Source organism: Drosophila subobscura, chromosome A (assembly GCF_008121235.1).
Source record: "Drosophila subobscura isolate 14011-0131.10 chromosome A, UCBerk_Dsub_1.0, whole genome shotgun sequence".
Taxonomy (NCBI): Eukaryota; Metazoa; Arthropoda; class Insecta; order Diptera; family Drosophilidae; genus Drosophila; species Drosophila subobscura.
In genome coordinates this window covers 16,355,178-16,373,348 of record NC_048530.1, presented here as the reverse complement: position 1 = coordinate 16,373,348, position 18,171 = coordinate 16,355,178, and the positions used below count along the sequence as shown (strand labels likewise).

General features: G+C 50.0%; 7 protein-coding genes across 7 annotated transcripts; 4 read left to right on the top strand and 3 right to left on the bottom strand.

Annotated features, from left to right (window-relative positions):
* The first annotated feature begins 4,722 nt into the window (after window positions 1-4,722).
* On the top strand, window positions 4,723-5,414 carry LOC117903176. Its single transcript, XM_034815021.1, is given in 2 exon segments — window positions 4,723-5,323; window positions 5,326-5,414. Coding segments are annotated over 2 exon segments (648 nt in total). The 5' UTR covers window positions 4,723-4,749; the 3' UTR covers window positions 5,400-5,414.
* A 47-nt stretch (window positions 5,415-5,461) lies between these two features.
* On the bottom strand, window positions 5,462-7,385 carry LOC117903173. The gene is made up of 2 exons (XM_034815018.1): window positions 5,795-7,385; window positions 5,462-5,694 (listed from the first exon to the last, which is right to left on the bottom strand). The coding sequence occupies exons 1-2, from the start codon at window positions 7,044-7,046 to the stop codon at window positions 5,603-5,605; spliced, it is 1,344 nt and encodes a 447-aa protein (XP_034670909.1). The 5' UTR covers window positions 7,047-7,385; the 3' UTR covers window positions 5,462-5,602.
* Window positions 7,386-7,612: 227 nt separating this feature from the next.
* Window positions 7,613-8,800, top strand: LOC117903175 (28 kDa heat- and acid-stable phosphoprotein). Its single transcript, XM_034815020.1, has one exon. The coding sequence runs from the start codon at window positions 7,877-7,879 to the stop codon at window positions 8,549-8,551; it is 675 nt and encodes a 224-aa protein (XP_034670911.1). The 5' UTR covers window positions 7,613-7,876; the 3' UTR covers window positions 8,552-8,800.
* Window positions 8,801-8,977: 177 nt separating this feature from the next.
* On the bottom strand, window positions 8,978-9,956 carry LOC117903174 (ribosomal RNA small subunit methyltransferase NEP1). Its single transcript, XM_034815019.1, has 2 exons — window positions 9,728-9,956; window positions 8,978-9,661 (listed from the first exon to the last, which is right to left on the bottom strand). Exons 1-2 carry the CDS (start codon window positions 9,893-9,895, stop codon window positions 9,071-9,073), a joined length of 759 nt encoding a protein of 252 aa, XP_034670910.1. The 5' UTR covers window positions 9,896-9,956; the 3' UTR covers window positions 8,978-9,070.
* A 55-nt stretch (window positions 9,957-10,011) lies between these two features.
* On the top strand, window positions 10,012-10,619 carry LOC117903177 (NADH dehydrogenase [ubiquinone] 1 alpha subcomplex subunit 7). The gene is made up of 2 exons (XM_034815022.1): window positions 10,012-10,195; window positions 10,274-10,619. Exons 1-2 carry the CDS (start codon window positions 10,133-10,135, stop codon window positions 10,517-10,519), a joined length of 309 nt encoding a protein of 102 aa, XP_034670913.1. The 5' UTR covers window positions 10,012-10,132; the 3' UTR covers window positions 10,520-10,619.
* LOC117903172 (probable cytochrome P450 4d14) lies at window positions 10,610-12,540 on the bottom strand. The gene is made up of 4 exons (XM_034815017.1): window positions 12,335-12,540; window positions 11,807-12,263; window positions 11,165-11,736; window positions 10,610-11,097 (listed from the first exon to the last, which is right to left on the bottom strand). Exons 1-4 carry the CDS (start codon window positions 12,495-12,497, stop codon window positions 10,760-10,762), a joined length of 1,530 nt encoding a protein of 509 aa, XP_034670908.1. The 5' UTR covers window positions 12,498-12,540; the 3' UTR covers window positions 10,610-10,759.
* A 1,407-nt stretch (window positions 12,541-13,947) lies between these two features.
* On the top strand, window positions 13,948-17,851 carry LOC117896382. The gene is made up of 9 exons (XM_034804686.1): window positions 13,948-14,169; window positions 14,228-14,614; window positions 14,674-14,743; window positions 14,807-15,369; window positions 15,436-15,762; window positions 15,932-16,228; window positions 16,295-16,754; window positions 16,813-17,357; window positions 17,417-17,851. Exons 1-9 carry the CDS (start codon window positions 14,010-14,012, stop codon window positions 17,737-17,739), a joined length of 3,132 nt encoding a protein of 1,043 aa, XP_034660577.1. The 5' UTR covers window positions 13,948-14,009; the 3' UTR covers window positions 17,740-17,851.
* Window positions 17,852-18,171: the final 320 nt, after the last annotated feature.

Sequence of the window (18,171 nt, the reverse complement as noted above, 5' to 3'; positions counted from 1 at the left end):
TGCAAAAGTACAAAGCCTGAACATTAAATATGCATTACCCTTTCAAAGGATATTACGATTATGATGTACTCCCCCAACGCAGAGAAAGAAAGCAAATTCGATGGCATTCTAACAAAATGTCATGCACTCGACATGTATTTGGTTTTAATGGGATTCTCTGTGGCAAAATAGTTGCATCAATTCATATCAATCGATGGGTAAATTTTTAGACTTATTTACCTACGCCAGGAAGATAATCTTTGATGGATCTTTTACTCAAGTTTAAACCTTAGGTTTTCCGAAAACTGTTAAACATCATCAGATAAGGAGTGCAATGCAAAGTCCTTGTCAAAATCCCATTAGGATTTTAACCATTCAGAAAGATCCGTGAGTTTATTTGCATATTTACAAGCTCGCAAAAGTCGGTTGAACCATCATACAGAGGGTAATGGGAGGTGCAATAATGGCGCAAAAAGGGTTCGCGGGTGGGGGAAGTGGGGTTGGGGCGTTACACACATCTGCAAAGTGCAGATTTTTGGCATCCACTTCCACTTGTTGTGAGAGCGACAACACCCAAAGACCCACCACACCCGCTCCTTCCAAAATATGTTCATCTTGAATCGATTCCATGGGAAAATGTTTGCTGCCTAGAAACAAAGCGCAAACAAAATTTATCTTCTGGATACACAAACACACACACACACACACACACACACACACACACATACATATGCACAAGCGAAATTGGGAAAAATTAAAAAATAAACCCGAAAAAAGAATGAAACAAAAGACGAATGAACGAATGAACGAACGAACGAACGCCAAAATGAAGCCATAAAAGCAATGAAAAGGAAATCAACGAAACTGAAACAAAAAAGAGAATACGAGATATAAATCTGTGTGCCTGTATCTGAAAGATACACATACATACATACACGTGCATGTATGTGTGCACAAATACATACATTTGCGTATACACATGACTGTACATACATATATGTACATATGTATACATGTACATAATCTGCAATGATCTCTCCAGCTCAGTCTTCTTGGTGGCAGAAAAAAAGGTCAAATTATTGCGCGCTCTCTCCCTCCCGCTCTACACTCCAAAAAAGCTACTCACAAAGAGAAAGATAGAGAAAAAGCATTGCGGAGAGGGACGGGAGATAGAGAAGGAGACAACTTAAAGTCGCAGCTGGTTAGGTAAGGAGAAAGAGAGAGAGAAAGATGTACATAGGATGGAGATATGTACAGAAAAATGTAAATATGTATGCTGATTTCATCTTTACCTACGAAATATTTCTTATTTAAATAAATGTTATCACATGCAAATAAATAAATACATACATATGTATGTACATATGTAAGTACATATACATATGTACATACACTCATGCATACATATGCACATGGCCAATACATATCTGAGGGCCACAACAGAAGCAAAAGCAGCTACAACCAACGAACCCAAAAAGCAACAGCAACAAGAAGTTGAAACATTTTCTTGATGACAGAAGCTTTTAATACCCTTTCAGCTCTGTCATTCGCGTCTCGCATGTAAAATACAAATGGAAATTTCAATGGAAAGTTACACCGAGAGTCAAAATTAAACAACTTATTACAAATAAATTTCAACATATGTATTTAGCTCTGTGCCGAAAAATAATTTTTTTATTTATACACTTATATGTATACATTTGCAGGTATTTCTATTACCTTGCGAAAACCAATATGCTCTTGGATGTAAGGGTATCGGCTCCAACAGCAGTGCAGCGCAGCCGAAGGTCGTCGCCGTTATGTTATTGCTGTTTCTCTGCTCTCTGACGCTGTCGCTGCCAACGTCGACGGCAGCCGCAGCAGAAACACACACAAACACACACACTAACAGCATCGACCGCAGCATAGATTCCACTTTGAGAAATTTGAGAAAAGTGCATTAAATTTTCGTATTTTTCGTACCCACTTTCCCCACACCCACCGCCACTACACGCCCCCTTTGCGCACACACACAACATTTCGTTGTGCTTTCGCATTCAAAAGCTGCATAGATATTCATGGAAACCTACAGAGGTATGTAGGAGTTTGTGCATTTGTATGTACGATGTACAAATGTATGTATGTATGCATATATGTACATACATAAATAATAATGGCATGCCATAAGATATACAATTCGCATTTTACATATGTATGTATGTATGTACATATGGACATACATATTTATGTTTCCATGACAGTAAAATTGGTGGCACCCATGGTGAAGAAGTAGCAAACGGAAGAAAGAGAAGCAACAAATGCTGTTGGGAGAGGAAGAAAAAGGATAAGGAATGGAACAGCAGACGATAGAAGAAGCAGATGGAAATTATTAAGCAAGAAAGGGCCACCAAGCGATGCCAGGATTAGCCGATAAAGTGATGGGAGAAGAGTAAGGGGAAAATAGGAGCAGAGACTAATAAAATGTTCAGTGAATAGAATAAAGAAATTTAATATTTCAATGAAAACAAAACGAGCGAAGGTGCATGCATGTATACATATCTAAATATTTACGTACATACACACACATGTACACACATGTTTCCATACACATGTAAGCAGGAGAAACCGTAAAAGGAGATTAAAAAGCGAAGAACAGCGCAGCGACATGAACAGTGAGAGACGATTTGCAGAGTGGACCGTTGGCAAGAAGCTGCTAAAATGAATCCTTGGCAACATTGATTATAGGAACAGTGCAAAAGACACAGGGAAATGACAAAATAAATGGCAATAGAAGAAATTACGTGTTGGTAGGAGGCAAAGTCACCTCAGTGGCAAAGAAGCGGCAAAAAAGGTAAGCGAGAAGCACGATCAGCAGCAGGAGACGGCACAACAAAGGATCAAGAGAGAAGGAAAAGTGTAAATGGACTGGACTGGAAAGCAAACAGAAGATGAAACCAAAGGAAGACCAAACACCCCACCCCGTCTCTCCTTTTGCCACTCCACAGAATAAAACCATTAAATGGGAATCGAAGCGAACGGAAGGAAACGAAGTTGGGAACACGAACACGAGCACGAAACGAAAACGGACACGAAGAGAAGTTGGAACGGTGCCCTGTTCAGCAGCATTCCCATCCCACATACACACACTACCGTTTGCCCACCCACCCTGCCCCTAGCAAAAACAACCCCGTTGCCTATGCCACCCCTCAGCCAGGCTAGATGGGTCCCGTTCCCGTACCTTCCCGCCTACGCCCCTGCTCATGCCATTAACTCGCACACCAACAGCAGGCAAAAAAGTGTGTGTGTTTGTGTGTGTGTGCTCGCGTCGCTGTTGCTGCCTCTCGCTTCGCTCTACCTTTCCCATCACGTGGCGTGGCGCGTCGTCGAAGCGGGGCCTCGACAGGAGACTATTCAAGTTGTGTGTCTCGACATACATACACACACACACACACACACACACACACACACACACAAACAAAGAACTCTCGCATACATACGAACAATTTTGTTGGCTTTTTTTTGTTGATTTGCTTTGCTGTTGTTCGCATTGCTTTTGTTCGAACACCCACCCATACATACCTACATACATACATATGTACACACATATACACAGAGAGATCTGTGTACGGTTTATTTCTCTCTACATTTTGTCGGAATGTGCTGGGGGGTGGGTGTGGAGGTAGACATGGAGAAAGAGCAGCAGGCGGCGGAGGAGGATGAGGAACAGGTGGTGGCGGTGGTGGTGGTGGGTGCGGGCGCTGCCGGCCACCATTAATTCCTAACCTAACAATCCATTGGCTGCAACCGATGTCACATTAGGCCATCAATTTGCGGTAATTATTGTAAGCTTCTAACTTGTGTGTGTGCACACCATACATAAATGTGCACGTGTGTACACACTTACATATTTATGTGCATATCGGTATGCCACTTTGCGAATAATGCCCCGATCTTGGCTGTCTTCCTGCCTTGCATACTTTTTCATTGAAAAATGGTGGAAAAATATTTGTTCATAAACTTTCCATGGGTTTAACCAATTTTATCTAACCCTGTGGTTAGATAAGGTTGCGGAGTAATTGGATTTTGGAAGGCATAAAAACGACGACCATCCAATGCGTGGTAAAATGTTCAGTTTTCCAACTACAAAATTCTCGTATATTCTCCAACAGACAATAATCCTTTGCTTGTTAGCAACAATATTTTATTTGGCAGTTAAACTTATTTCATATTTATATTCAAAAACTGGCGCCAATCTAATTTGTGATTACACTTAGTGTTGATCAGCGATTACTATTTAACATGCCGTTTGAAAGCGTGCTGTTAAGCGCAAGGAGCTCAAGGAGCCAAACAAATATCGATATTTTTAATGTTTTGTCTAGATTACTTTGTAGCCGTCTTGCGCTCGTTTCGCATGTTTTCTTGAACCTTGGAGCATGCGTGTGTGTGTGTGTGTGTGTGTGTGTCTTATTTGTCGTTCTATTTTCCGTTCGAAATTAAGGAATACCATTTGTTGCTTCTACAGTATTTTGTTTTGGATTCTGAGTACTCACCTGTTAAAAGCTGTCTGGTACGACAGGGATGACTTCTTATCATTTTCATGCGAATATCATCCCTGTCCCTGCGCCGTTTAAGCGCAAATTATGCTGTTAAGTGCAAAGAGCGCTGTTAAGCCAACAAATAAGCATTGGGCGCGTGGATTTAACTTGAATTATTTGCCAAAAAAGCACACAGCTCAACATAAAATTTGGCTCCCAATGTACACTAACCTCTTTCACGTCGATAACAGTTAACATGATCTCAAGGCTGCGCTCGTGGTCGGCGCTGATAACTATCGATGTTAAACACAAACTCGGCAGCAGCATGGCAGCAACAACAACAGCGACAGCGACGACTCCTCCAGCAGATCAGCGAAATGTGGAGATTAAGGCGAGGATACCCGGCGGAGCTGAGGACTTTGCACGCCGCCTGGACATAGCCAAGCAGCTGACTGGCAGCCCAACGGGCGAGCTCATCGTGCAGCGGGATGTCTTCTTCAATTCGCCACTGGGTGGACGGCTGAAGCTGCGCCACCTGCAGCCACCGGCACGCTCCGAGCTGCTCTACTACAATCGTCCCGATGTCGCCGGTCCCAAGTTGTCCAGCTTCAACAAGCTGGAGATAGACGAGCCAGCGGTGCTGGAGAAAATACTCATCCAGACGAACGGCATCCAGGGCGAGTTGGCCAAAACGCGGCACTTGTTCATGCACGAACAGACGCGCATCCACCTCGACGAGGTGCGGGATTTGGGTTACTTCATGGAGTTTGAGGTGTGCCTGCGCGCGGAGCAAACCCTCGAGGAGGGTCAGGCGGTGGCCGAGCAGCTGGCGGAGACTTTGGCATTCAGAAAGCGGATTTGATGAGCGGCTCCTACTTCGATGCGCTGAGCAGTGAAAAACGATAGAATTTTTGTTTCATTTTTATTTGTTTGCAAAGTAAACGAATGAACGTAATTGTTTTTCCTGTTTCTGGACTGACTAAATGCAAATTGGACACTGGGGGGACAAGAGCAATTGCTGGCTTAAGGCTAAATGGCTTATAAATCTAGGACTGAGGATTACGCAGGACGATGAACACAGGCAGGGGGGGGGGGCAGCCCCACCCCCCTTAGCAGTAGGAGCCAATCAAGCTGATGGAAAGTGTCTCCGATATGGGATCCGGCGCAGAGATCGGCTTCCAATACAACCAATTGTAGCTGACTGCAAGAGAGAGAGAGAGAGAGAGAGAGGCAGAGAGAGTGTGACACAAACTAGAGCGAGCAAGCAATAGCCAAATAAGGATAAGTGTTGTTCAACTCACGAACAAAGGACTGCGTGAGGCGGATGGACAGTGTGCGACAACGGTGGCGACACTCGCTGGTGGGACGCAAAATGATGAAGCGTGTGCCCACCGCCTGGTGCACATACACATTGGGGCACTCCGTCTCGGGCAGTGTATAAGCCGGCGCTTGGGCCGTATCGATGGCCATGTAACGCTCGAGGGCCACGGCCAGGCTGGGCAGCCGCGAGGGCCGCGCGAAAATGGGCCGCAGCAGGCGCGCGGGCAGCATGCGATTGCAGCGCCACAGATTGTGCGCCTGCTGTGTCCAGGTGGGTGCTGGACTGCCGCCGCTGCTGTTGAACTGCCCGAAGAGATCCTCGAGATTGTGAACACCTTGGTTGGTGGAGTGCACGCGGTATGCGTCCCGCTGGAAGATCACATGATTGCTGGCATAAATATTATAGAAGTCCCCCAGATCCATGGCATCCTGTTGGCCCTTGAACGCAAATGGCACACTGTCACCGCCCACGCTCAGGCCCAGCGGCTGAGCGTATTCATCGCTCTCGAGCCAAACGCTCTCCACATTGGCACAGGGCCCGCAGCTGAGATCCTCCATTTGGAAGAAGGGATTGCCCATCAGGCAGGACTCGTCGTAGAGTTCGGTCAGCCGTGGAAAGCGCTGGATCAGCGGCATGGTCATGCGCCGCCACATGCGCATCCCCGGATAAACCGTTGACTGCACGACACGCTCGCTGCCGGCACCAGCACCAGCACCGCCGCCGCCGCCGCTGCTTGCCGCCTCATAGCGGTACGCGGCCACGCACAGCGACACTAGCGTCAGGTAGAACAGCCAGCAGAGGATTTGCCGCCGGCGATCCAGCAAATGATGCAGCACCTCCAGCTTGAGGTAGGCCATCAGCTGCGGTGGCGGCAGCAGCGCTGCACTGACAATGCCTCGGTAGCCGCCCCCAGCTGCAGCAGCAGCATTCTGCTGCCGAAAGTACTGGAACAGCACGTAGCTATCGAAGGACAGCGGCCGCACCTCCCGATGCGCCTCGGCCAGACGCCGCAGCTGGCGCACGGCGCTGCTGTAGCGTTGCAGCAGCTGCTGGCGACTCAGCTGCATAAAGTTCAAATCAATATCGATGTCATAGTCATCCATGGCCTGCCTTTTACGCCGGCTCTCCTCCGTCTCTGCATTCGATGACGTTTTTGTCTTTGTCTCCGTGTTGGCCCGCGGGGGCTGCGGGGGATTGTCGTTCGCCCTGTCGCTTGCGGCCTCCGTGTGCATATATACGAGTTATCTGAATTGTTGTTGCCTTTCGAATTGTTTATAATTTATTGCTTTTGCTTTGCTTTTGTTGTTGTTGTTTTTGTTAACGAATTTTTGCGAGTGGCGTGAGATTTTTTTTTATTTACATTGCCATTTGGCCGTCAGATGGCGCTGCTTCTGTTGCCAGTTTTTGGAATTTTGTTTCTTATTTCGGCCCCGTACTTAGCATACACTTGAATTTTACTATGCATAAAGTGTGTACATTTTAAACCATAAAATTGCGTTTTCGCGTCGTTGGGTTGGCAGTTTCTGCGTGTAAAGACGTAACAAAAGTGCAAATTCCACCCCACCACAATAGAAGTAAAAAAACACTAACGCGTGCACTGCAGCTGCAGCTAGTGGTGGGAGTTTATATTGGGGGTCACACTTGGCGAGAACTTAAAGTGCAATTGCAATTGAAAAAGCTACGCAGCACTTGATTATTATTATTTAGTTACATTATTTTCGTTTCTCTTTTCTTGTAGCTAGAATTTGGAACATTAAAAACATATATTATAAATTGTGGTCTGCCATCGATGGCTAATCGATAGTTGCTGTCGCTAGTATCGATTGTACTATTTCTGTCCCGTCAATTTTATTTGGAATTTCTGTGTGCAAAAATTAAAAGTCTGCGCGACTAAGTAGCCAAATCATTGGCAAAACCCACACCTGGCCGAAGGAGCGTATCAAATTAGCAGAAACTGAGCGTTTGCTGGTTGCAGGAGAAGACCAAACCACACCACACCACACGCACCCACACACACGAGTGAAGGAAAGAAAAAAAAAACAAAGAGCCAGCAGCACCAGCCATGCCACGAGGAAAGTTCGTTAACCACAAAGGCCGCAGTCGCCACTTTACATCACCCGAGGAGCTGCAGCAGGAGTCCGAGGAGGAGAGCGATCAGTCAAGCGGCAGCGGCAGCGGCTCCGGCGACGAGGAGACCGGCGGCGACAAGGCCTCCGGCAGTGCGGCGACATCAAAGCCAAAGGCGCCAGCGGCCCGCAAGACTGCCACCCGTCCAGCCCATCGTCAAAAGCAGCGTCCGGCGGTCAGCTCATCGGAATCTGACTCTGAGGAGGAGTCCGATGATGATTCCGAGCAGGAGGCGCGAGATGCCAAAAAGGGCGTGGCATCGCTCATCGAAATCGAGAATCCCAACCGTGTGACCAAGAAGGCAACGCAGAAAATCGCAACCCTAAAGCTGGACGATGGCGGCGGCTCCTCGACGACCACCTCCTCATCCACCGCTGCCGCTGCCGGCGGCGCCAAGCCGGAGCTGTCACGTCGCGAGCGTGAGCAGATTGAGAAGCAAAAGGCGCGTCAGCGCTACGAGAAGCTTCATGCGGCCGGCAAGACGACCGAGGCGAAGGCTGATCTCGCCCGACTGGCACTCATACGCCAGCAGCGCGAGGAGGCCGCTGCCAAGCGCGAGGCAGACAAAAAGGTGGCAGCCGACACTGGCAAAAAGCCGGGATCCAAGTAGGCAGAGGCCAAGCACCACCCAACCCCCAGACCCCCAGGATGCCCGCAGAACCAAATGGAAGAGGGCTAATGGCAATTAGTTAAGCAAATGTAAAGTAAACAAATGAATCAGGAAAGAGGACTAGGAGCAGCTCCGATCTGTTTGCCGCGGAGTAGAGGAGCATGAGGAACGCCAGGAACTAAATTTTCAAAACAAAAACAAATCTTCAGGTTTTCTATGCAGCGTCTTTTTTGTAATTTGAGAATTATAAAAAAAAGAATAAAATAAAAATTATGTAAATGTATACATAAATACATAATGTGTATGCATAGTTACATAAAATCCACAAAATGAAAGTGCACGTCCCATGGTGGAGTGCCGTTATCCGCAGTGGGGAGTCGCTCAAAAGGGAAAAGCGCTAGAAAGGGATGGCGCTAGAGCTATTGATTCCCGTTAGAGTGTGGCCTGTGTGGCTGCATGTATTTTACAGTCGGAAACTAAGTGCAACTTAAATACTAACTAAACAACTAATCTTTGCGACTAAACTACCTTCCACACCTCCTCGAAGGCGCTGCAGAGCTTGGAGCAGGCGATGGCCGCCGACAGCGGATAGTTGCTGATGGAGAACAGCTCCTCGGTGTAGTCCGTCTTGAGCACGCCGTGAGCAAAGGCGCCAATTACCATCACCACGGGCTCATCGTAGGCCACGCTGCCCTCGTCGCCGTGCGGCACGAGTTCGCGGCAATTGGTCACCAGCTTGCCGGAGAAGGACATGGCGTACTTCTTGCAGCCAACCGGCAAGTGGTCTGTGATGGGATTCTTAATGACGCTCATCAATCGCCGCGACGAGTCGTTGGCCCGAATCTGAAATTTGTGCAGCAGCTGAACCATGAGGCCGGCAAACCTCTTGAAGGTGCGTGGAATGCGCGTCTGTGGGTTTATCTCGATGAGCACATTGTGCTCGGTGCGCACAAACACTTGCAGCAGGCCGGCACGGTTCAGCGGTGAGTCGAAGAGCATCAACAGGCATTGGTGGGTGATGTCGGGGCGGCAGGAGCCAGGATCGCGTTGATTTTTGCGCATAATGCCCGCATGATCGTCGCAGTTGAGCAGCTCAAAAGTGCCGTGCACCTGTGGAGTGGATGGAAGTTGGTCAGTGCACACAATTTATGGCCACAAAGCACTCGAAACACTCACCTTAACCGTCTCCAGCTGTGCGCCCTCCAGCACGATGATCAAACGCTTCTCGCTGGCATTCACGTGCAGCACCTTGAAGTGCTTCTTGTCCAAATCAAACTCTGGGTCATCGCTCTTGCGCCCCACAAATTTGCGCTTGCGATTTATCATTTTTCCCTGGCCACCCATTTTTTTATATTTATTTGTACAAAAACAAAAACCATGTGCACCATGTGCGGCCAGCAATTATCGATGATTGCAAATATTACAGCACTGCCAAACGGTATTCGATACTATCGATAGCCGTACTGCTGCACATCTTCAGTCAAAACAACAATCAGCTGGGCGCTCAAGTTTTTTACGCCTACAAATTACAAAGTAAAATCATTTCAGACAGTTAAACATTTTGTTTTGGCCAGAACAAGCATGTCTGTTGTACGCCGTGACGTGGCCCCCTTGCTGCAGCGAGTTCGGGCCTTTCTCCTGGGCGTAAGTATGGCCGCCGCAAGCCTCCCAAATGTTACGTTATGTAAGAGGAATTTATGCATTTTATTTATTATATTGCAGCGTGAGCACACACAGGCGCTGCGCTTCGAGGATGGCGTAGCCGATCGCACCCAGCCACCACCAAAGATCCCCGATGGACCCTCGCAGCTGTACTCGGCCAACTACTACTGCCTGCGCGATGGACGTCGCGAGGTGAATCCTCCCATCGATCTGGTCGAGCAGCAAAAGCAGCTCGCAGCGGAGGGCACTGCGTCGCCCAAGGCGACCAAGTTGCCCACTCCCGGACAGGTCTATGCCTGGGATTAAGTTTCTTTTTGGAGTAGCAATCCCCTCCCCTTTTTTTTGTGTTGTAAATTGATTTTAGGCTGAAACTAAAATAGAATCCATGGAAGCCAGTCAAAGTGGATGAAAGATTTGCCTTTATTGGAATATATACAGTGCGATTCGGCTTATAAACTAACAAGAAATCGATAATTGATATCGATATCGATAGCTGGCTGCTGCCCATCTTCCGTCATAACAACAAACAGCTGGGCGCTAGGAAATTCAATAGACGCGCGGTTTGATCGCCACATTGATGCCCGTGGTGGAGCGTAGAATGATATTCAGCACCAGCTGCACGTCCTCGCCTTGGGGCAGCAGCTCAAAGTGTCGCACCATCTTGCTAATGGTGCTCTTCATCTCGAGCATGGCAAACTTTTGGCCAATGCAGTTGCGCGGACCAGCGGAGAAGGGTGTGTAGGAGAAGGAATTGATTTCGCCCTTGCGCTCCGAACTGAAACGTTCCGGCACGAACTTGTGCGGCTCGGGGAAGTGGTCCGGATCGCGCTGAGCATGGTAGATGAGTATCATGACATCTGTGTTGCCGGGTATCAGCTTGCCGTCTGCAGGAAGGCAAGAAACAGCATCAGCAAAAAGGGAAAGAAAAAAAGGAAACGCGCGGCAACCCACCCAGCACGGTGTCCTCGACAATGTGGCGTCCGATAATGGGCACCGAGGGATACAGTCGCAGCGACTCCTTGATCACACACTCCAGATACTTGAGCTCGCCCAGCTGCTGGGTGTTCACGGGCGCATTCTTGTCATCGCCGAGCACATTGCGCACCTCCTGAAAGACGCGCGCCTGCACCTCCGGATGGCGGGCCAGCAGATAGCAGGTGAAGGCAATGCTGCTGGTGGTGGTGTCATGGCCCTCGAACATGAACGTGTCCACCTCCTCGCGTATATCCTCGTTGCTCAGCGGCGCACCATCAACGGTCGACTGCAGCAGCACATCCAGCAGGGCCATGCGACGCTTCTGGCCGACATCATCCTGGGACGCTGCATTGGACGCCTCGTACGTGCCATCGGCAATGGACTTTTGCAGCAGATCCCTGCGCTCGCTGATCACGCCGTTCGTGAAGTCCTGCATCGTTTTTATATTCGCATTAAGCTCGGCAAAGGCAGAGGGAAAGAAGAGCCGCATGAAGATGTCCAAACGTTGGGCGGGATTCGTGAAACGTTCCGCCAGCATGGCAGAGGCACTAAGGGGAGGAGCAGGAGGAAATGATCAGACTTCGCGCTGCATCCAACTGCAGCTGACATGCAACTCACGTTGTCACCGACTGCACGTAGGGAAAGTTTGGCTGCAGCTGCGCATTGACCTTCACGCCCATGGCCGTCTCAGCGATGATGTCCAGGGCGCACAGGCAGGCAACGGGAAACATATTGATCACCGTCCTGCCGTCCGCCCGATCGTACAAATTCCTCACCATAATGGCGCTCTGCTGATCGAAGACCTCCACAAACTGTTCGAGTATCTTGAAGTGGAACGCGGGCGTGATAATCTTGCGCCTGCGGAACCATTTCTTGCCCTTGCTCAGCAGCAAGCCATCGCCCAGCCAGTTGACCAGCAGGCCGTATAAATTGTTCTTCTGTATCGTCTGCTGGCTGCTCATGATCGCCTCGATCATCTTGGGGTCCGCTGTCATCAGGCCGCGATCTTGGAGGATCTGCACGCGTATGTTCTTGCCATGTGTCCGGATCAAGCGCCACTGCAAGTCGAACACAGCTGCAAGGGAGAGGAGATGGTGGATGGTGATTTGCTGCCAGAGGATTGCTTCGTTCTTGCGCGCTGCCTACTTTTGGGCGTCTCCTTAAGCATCATTGGGGCATTGCCCACGACGGGCCATCGGAAGGGCCCCTTGATGCCGGCCTTATCAAAGTATTTGCTGTGTTTCCGACCCACCAGATAGTCCCAGACGACGGCCACCGTCAGCAGCAGCACCAGCAACTCCACAAACATTTTCCCAACTAATTTCCTATCCAACACGTTCACGGTCCACGACACACTGCTTGGCCATGCTCGCTGGTGCGGCTGTTTTGTAGCCAATTTTGGGCTGCGATAAGCAGGGAAGCCGTAATCAGCGGCCAGTAAACTTTAACCGTCGCCTTGGGGTTGGCAGGTCAGCAAAGGGGCTGCAGATGGCCCAAGCCTTTGCCCTGGCAATGTCCCATTTATCGGCACTCGTTTGGGGCATCTCTTCTGCTGGGTTATCAGTGAACAGAGCCCACCCCTGCCTCGCTGGGGGACCTCCAACCCCCCACACGGCACGGCGTGGAAAGTCGCACGTTCAGCATGACTCAAGGCCTTTGGCCACTATCGGCAGACTAGAACTCCTCTGATTCACATGGCAGTGGGGCAGGCGAGTTGAACGTTCGTTCAATCTGCTCACTGGATAGCAGTCTGGGCAGAGCTTTATCTGCGCCTGATCTCTGATAAGATCGACGGCTGCGCAGAGATCATAGGAATGGGCTTAAGGCATGGGAGCCTGCCCTGCCTTTTGGCTGCTTTTTGTTGCTCCAAATCTTATCTTGTTTGGGGCGTCAGGCCAGTCATGCTGAGACAGCGCTTTTCGGAGCTAATCTCCAACACGATCGTAAGCGTAAATGGATAACAAAATAGCTATTGGCCGGCAAACTGCAGTGGAGAGTCAGTCTCTAGTGGCTGCATTAATGGCAAAATAAGAGCAGATCTGCAGCGATTTCCCTTAGCTGGTTCTTGCTCTTAAGAACCGATTCTCTCTCTTCAATGCAATGTCTGAGCCATGGTAGAATACTAATAGGTAACGTATTCACCACAGTGCTTCTCATTCCAGGACCATATGCAGAACGTAAAACGTTTGCTATCTCTCTCTAGCGCTTGCCTCTCTGAGCGTGGTGAATAAGCTTATGGTCCTCCACTCAGCTGACGACGTTACCTATTAGTAATTCTACCATGGTCTGAGCGCAGCTGAGTTCTAATCGGTTGGATGCTGTGCGCCACAACAGGTTCGACGACATCCACACTGACGCTTCCCACGAGAGAGCGAGCGTCCAGAATGTCGCCTGACCGATTGGACTTTTGTTTACATTTGTTTTCCCAGCGCGTGGGAGGCGCAGACCTTTATCAGCACACTGATAGGGCAGACATTGTGTGTGTAATTCTAGCTGCAACTTAGTCTATGGTTTGCCTAACTTTACAACTGATAGCCAGCAGATAACCGACTCGGAATGGCATTCTTTTAGTCGGTGTAGCTGATGTTCGGTTGTGCAGCTTGCAGTGTTTCCTGTAAATCTAAACAGAGGTAGAACTATTGCCAAATCGCGATAACAAATGCGAGCAATCAGCGTGATTGGACAGAGTCCAATTTGTGACTTCTCTTAGGCAAAGGTTCTCTCTTAATCACGACTCTTATGGAGCGCTAATCTGTAGAGCCAAGTGGCACATTGGATTACGGTCTTGGTCGCACAGTTCGCTTGCACTTGTGGCTGCACAATGATCGCTTTCGCTTTGTTCCTGCTGGCGCTTGCTTCCCTCCTTGCGTGGGATTTTCTGTGGCGCAAGCGGCGCAACGATATGCTGCACTATATGCCAGGTCCGCGTGGACTGCCGCTGCTTGGCAATGTGCTCATGTATCGCGGCCTCGATGCCGAACGTAAGCTCAAAGCTAAGCCAATGTATTCCCGTCTTCCATGTCTGCGTTCTGCTTGCAGAGATCATGGGATTTGTGTGCAAAAATCGCAGCAAGTACGGTTCGCTGTACAAAGTGTGGGTGCTCAATCAGTTGGCTGTTTTCTCCACGGATCCGCGCGACATCGAGTTCATTCTGAGCAGCCAGCAGCACATTGCCAAGAACAATCTGTACGAGCTGCTGCACTGCTGGCTGGGCACGGGCCTGCTCATGAGCACTGGCAGGAAGTGGCACGCGCGCCGCAAGATTATCACGCCCACGTTTCACTTCAAGATCCTCGAACAGTTTGTGGAGATTTTCGATCAGCAGAGCGCCATTATGGTGGAGCAATTGCAGCAGCGGGCGGATGGTAGAACGGCCATCAATATTTTTCCTGTGGTTTGTTTGCTGGCGCTGGACATCATCGCAGGTGGGTTGCAGGATCCTCCAGCCATCGCCAAGTTGTTTGCATTTTCCGTATCCCCATAGAAACCGCAATGGGCAGCAAAATCCAGGCACAAATGAGTCCCAATCTGCCCTATGTCCAGGCTGTCACGGAGTGAGTTTCCATCGTCTTGCTGCCGCACTCGCTCGAGCTTCCAGCCACCTCCTTTCCTTGCAGGGTAACCAACATCATGACCACCAGATTCATTCACGCCTGGCAGCGCATCGATTGGCTTTTCCGTTTGCTCAAGCCGGGCATGGCCAAGCGGCAGGATGTCGCCATTAAGGTGATGCATGACTTCACCGAGGGCATCATTAAGCAGCGTCGCCAGGCGCTCGTCAGCGGCGGGCAGCAGGCGGAGGAGCAGCAGCAGCAAACGAATGAACTCGGACAGAAGCGTCGCATGGCGCTGCTGGATGTGCTGCTGCAGTCGAGCGTCGATGGTGCGCCACTCAGCAACGATGACATACGCGAGGAGGTGGACACGTTCATGTTCGAGGGCCATGACACCACCACCTCCGCCATCTCCTTCTGCCTGTACGAGATCTCGCGTCATCCGCAGGTGCAGCAGCGTCTGCTGCAGGAGATACACGAGGTGCTGGGCCAACGCCGACAGCGGGCGGTCACCCTGCGCGATCTGGGTGAGCTCAAGTATCTGGAGAATGTGATTAAGGAGTCGCTGCGGCTGCATCCGCCCGTGCCCATGATTGGCCGCTGGTTCAACGAAGATGTGGAGATACGTGAGTGTCCTATAGGAGGGGCTTTCCGTCTTAATTCCTGACACTAAGCACTCCTTTGCTTTGCAGGTGGCAAGCGCATTCCAGCCGGCACCAACTACACCATTGGCATCTTTGTTCTGCTGCGCGATCCCGAGTATTTCGAGTCCCCCGATGAGTTCAAGCCGGAACGCTTTGACAGCCCCTCGCCCCAGACGAGTCATCCCTATGCCTATATTCCCTTCTCGGCGGGTCCGCGCAACTGCATTGGCCAGAAGTTTGCCCTGCTGGAGATGAAGAGCACCATCAGCAAGCTGCTGCGACACTTTGAGCTGCTGCCCCTGGGTCCCGAGCCACGACCCGCCATGAATATTGTTTTGCGCTCGGCCAACGGTGTGCATTTGGGCCTACAGCCACGTGCAACTTAAATTTTACACTGTGAATGCTGGAAAATATTTGTTAATTGAATTTCCATTTTGGTTTTAATGTTTTTTGGCTGTTTTTGTTTGGTTTTCATTTTGTGGCGCTGCTTGCAACAGCTGTTATGCACCCAATCAGCTGTTTGCTCTCCCTCTCCCACTGCTAGTGGTGGACTTTTTGAACCCGTTTACTTTATGTAATTGCCCCCACAGCAACGATACAAAAACCAAAGTGCACGGACACACGCGTCCACAAATAGTTATCCAAGTGCCAGTTCAAGTGTTCCCTGATAAGACCATGCTGTTAGCACTGCTGCTGACCCTGACGCTGACCCTCATTGTGGTGTGGCTGCTGCAGCTGGCAATGCGTGAGCTGAAGCATCCGCTGAGAGGGTTGGTGCCCAGCGTCTCGCAAGTGCCGTTAGTCGGTGCCGCCTGGCAGATGCGCAGCTTTCAGCCAGACAGTAAGAGACAAGACCCTGCGATACTCAGCTCCGCCGATATTTACTGCTCCGCTCTCTCCTCTCTAGATCTCCATGAGAAGTTCTCGGAGTATGTGCAGCGTTTTGGTCGCAGCTTCATGGCCACCGTGTGGGGCCAGGTGATTGTGGTCACCGCCGAGCCACGCCATGTGGATGCGCTGCTGCACAGCCAGGAGCAGCTGCGCAAGAGCAGCATCTATGGCGCGCTACGCGGCTGGCTGGGCAATGGCCTGCTGCTCAGCCGTGGCGAGCAGTGGCACGGCATGCGCAAGATCATAACGCCCACGTTTCACTTTAGCATATTGGAGCAGTTCGTGGAGGTGTTTGACAGACAGAGCCAGCGGCTGGTGGAGCGACTGCAGCCAGTGGCGAAGGATGGCCGAGAGCCGATCAATATTTATCCGTTTGTGGGCCTGGCAGCGCTCGACATCATCACGGAAACGGCCATGGGCGTGTGTGTGGATGCACAGCTCGATGCGGAGTCGCCTGTGGTGCAGGCTGTTAGAGCGTAAGTTGCCAATGCCGAGCTATCGCTGCCATTTTGTGCTTAACTTTGCTCCTGGCAGGGTGACAAACACTTTGGCCACGCGCTTCATGCGTCCGCATTTGCTGCCGCCGCTGCTGTTTCGGCTGTGCTGGCCCAGCGGCTATCGGAAGCAGCGTGAGGGCATACAGTGCCTGCATCAGTTCACGGATCACATCATCGAACAGCGACGCCAGCTGCTGCGGCGGGAGAGCGAAAGTGCAGCGGATGGGCAGCGGAACAGTCGCAATGCCTTGCTGGACACACTGCTGAGGGCGCGTGCGGTGGATGGGCAGCCGCTGACGGATAAGCAAATACGCGACGAGGTGAACACGTTCATCTTCGAGGGTCACGACACCACCACATCGGCCGTGTCCTTTTGCTTGTACCTGTTGTCGCGGCATGCGGACGTCCAGCAGCGGCTGTTCGATGAGCTGCTGGCGCACTTTGGCCGATATTTGGATCGTTGCGTGGTGTATGCGGATTTTGCCGCTTTGCCGTATCTGAATTGTGTGGTCAGGGAGGCACTGCGTCTGTATCCGCCCATTCCGGCTGTGGGACGTTGCCTGGAAACGGATTTGACAGTGGGTAAGTGGCCTTAGACTTAGCTTTAGCCTTGGACACGAGACTAGGACCTACCTCTGCAGTAGGTGGCCGCATACCAGCGGGAACGAATGTCATTCTGCTGCTCTGGCAACTGCTGCGGGATGAGACGCTCTTCGCAGATCCACTGCTCTTTCAGCCGGAGCGACAGCTGGGCAAGGGCGCCTACAGCAATATTCCTTTCAGTGCGGGTCCGCGTAATTGCATTGGCCAGAAGTTCGCCCTGTTTGAGGTCAAGACTGTGGTCATTAAGCTGCTTATACAGTTTGTGCTGCTGCCCCTCGGACCGGATGTGCAGCCCTCCATTAAGATCGTTTTACGCTCCAGAAATGGCGTCAATTTGGGACTCAGGCAGCGCCAGTATTGAATCAGCTGATTTGTGTTTCAAAAACTCGCTAGAGCACCGCGCTATTATCGATATTTGTATCGATATATTACCAAAAATCTACTTAATTGCAATAAAGTTAGTTTAACTGAAATGATGTTTGTAGTTCATTTTCATAATTAAATTTAATTAAATACTTGTGTGCCCGTTTTTAATTAGTGGTGACGTCGATTGATAGCCTAGCTATCGTTATTGTGGCAACTGTTGCTTGCAGTTGGTCGGACTATCGATTCAGGATCAACAGTCCTGGGAGGTGGGAATTCAATCAAACCAATCAAAATCATTATTTTTTTTTGGAGCATGAACGCTCCCTTGGTTCCTGAAGGGAATTAAAATTTCAAATACATATTTGTAAAATATAAGGTATGAGAGTACACAATCCAATAAAAAGGAGTATTTATAATAAGCTAAATT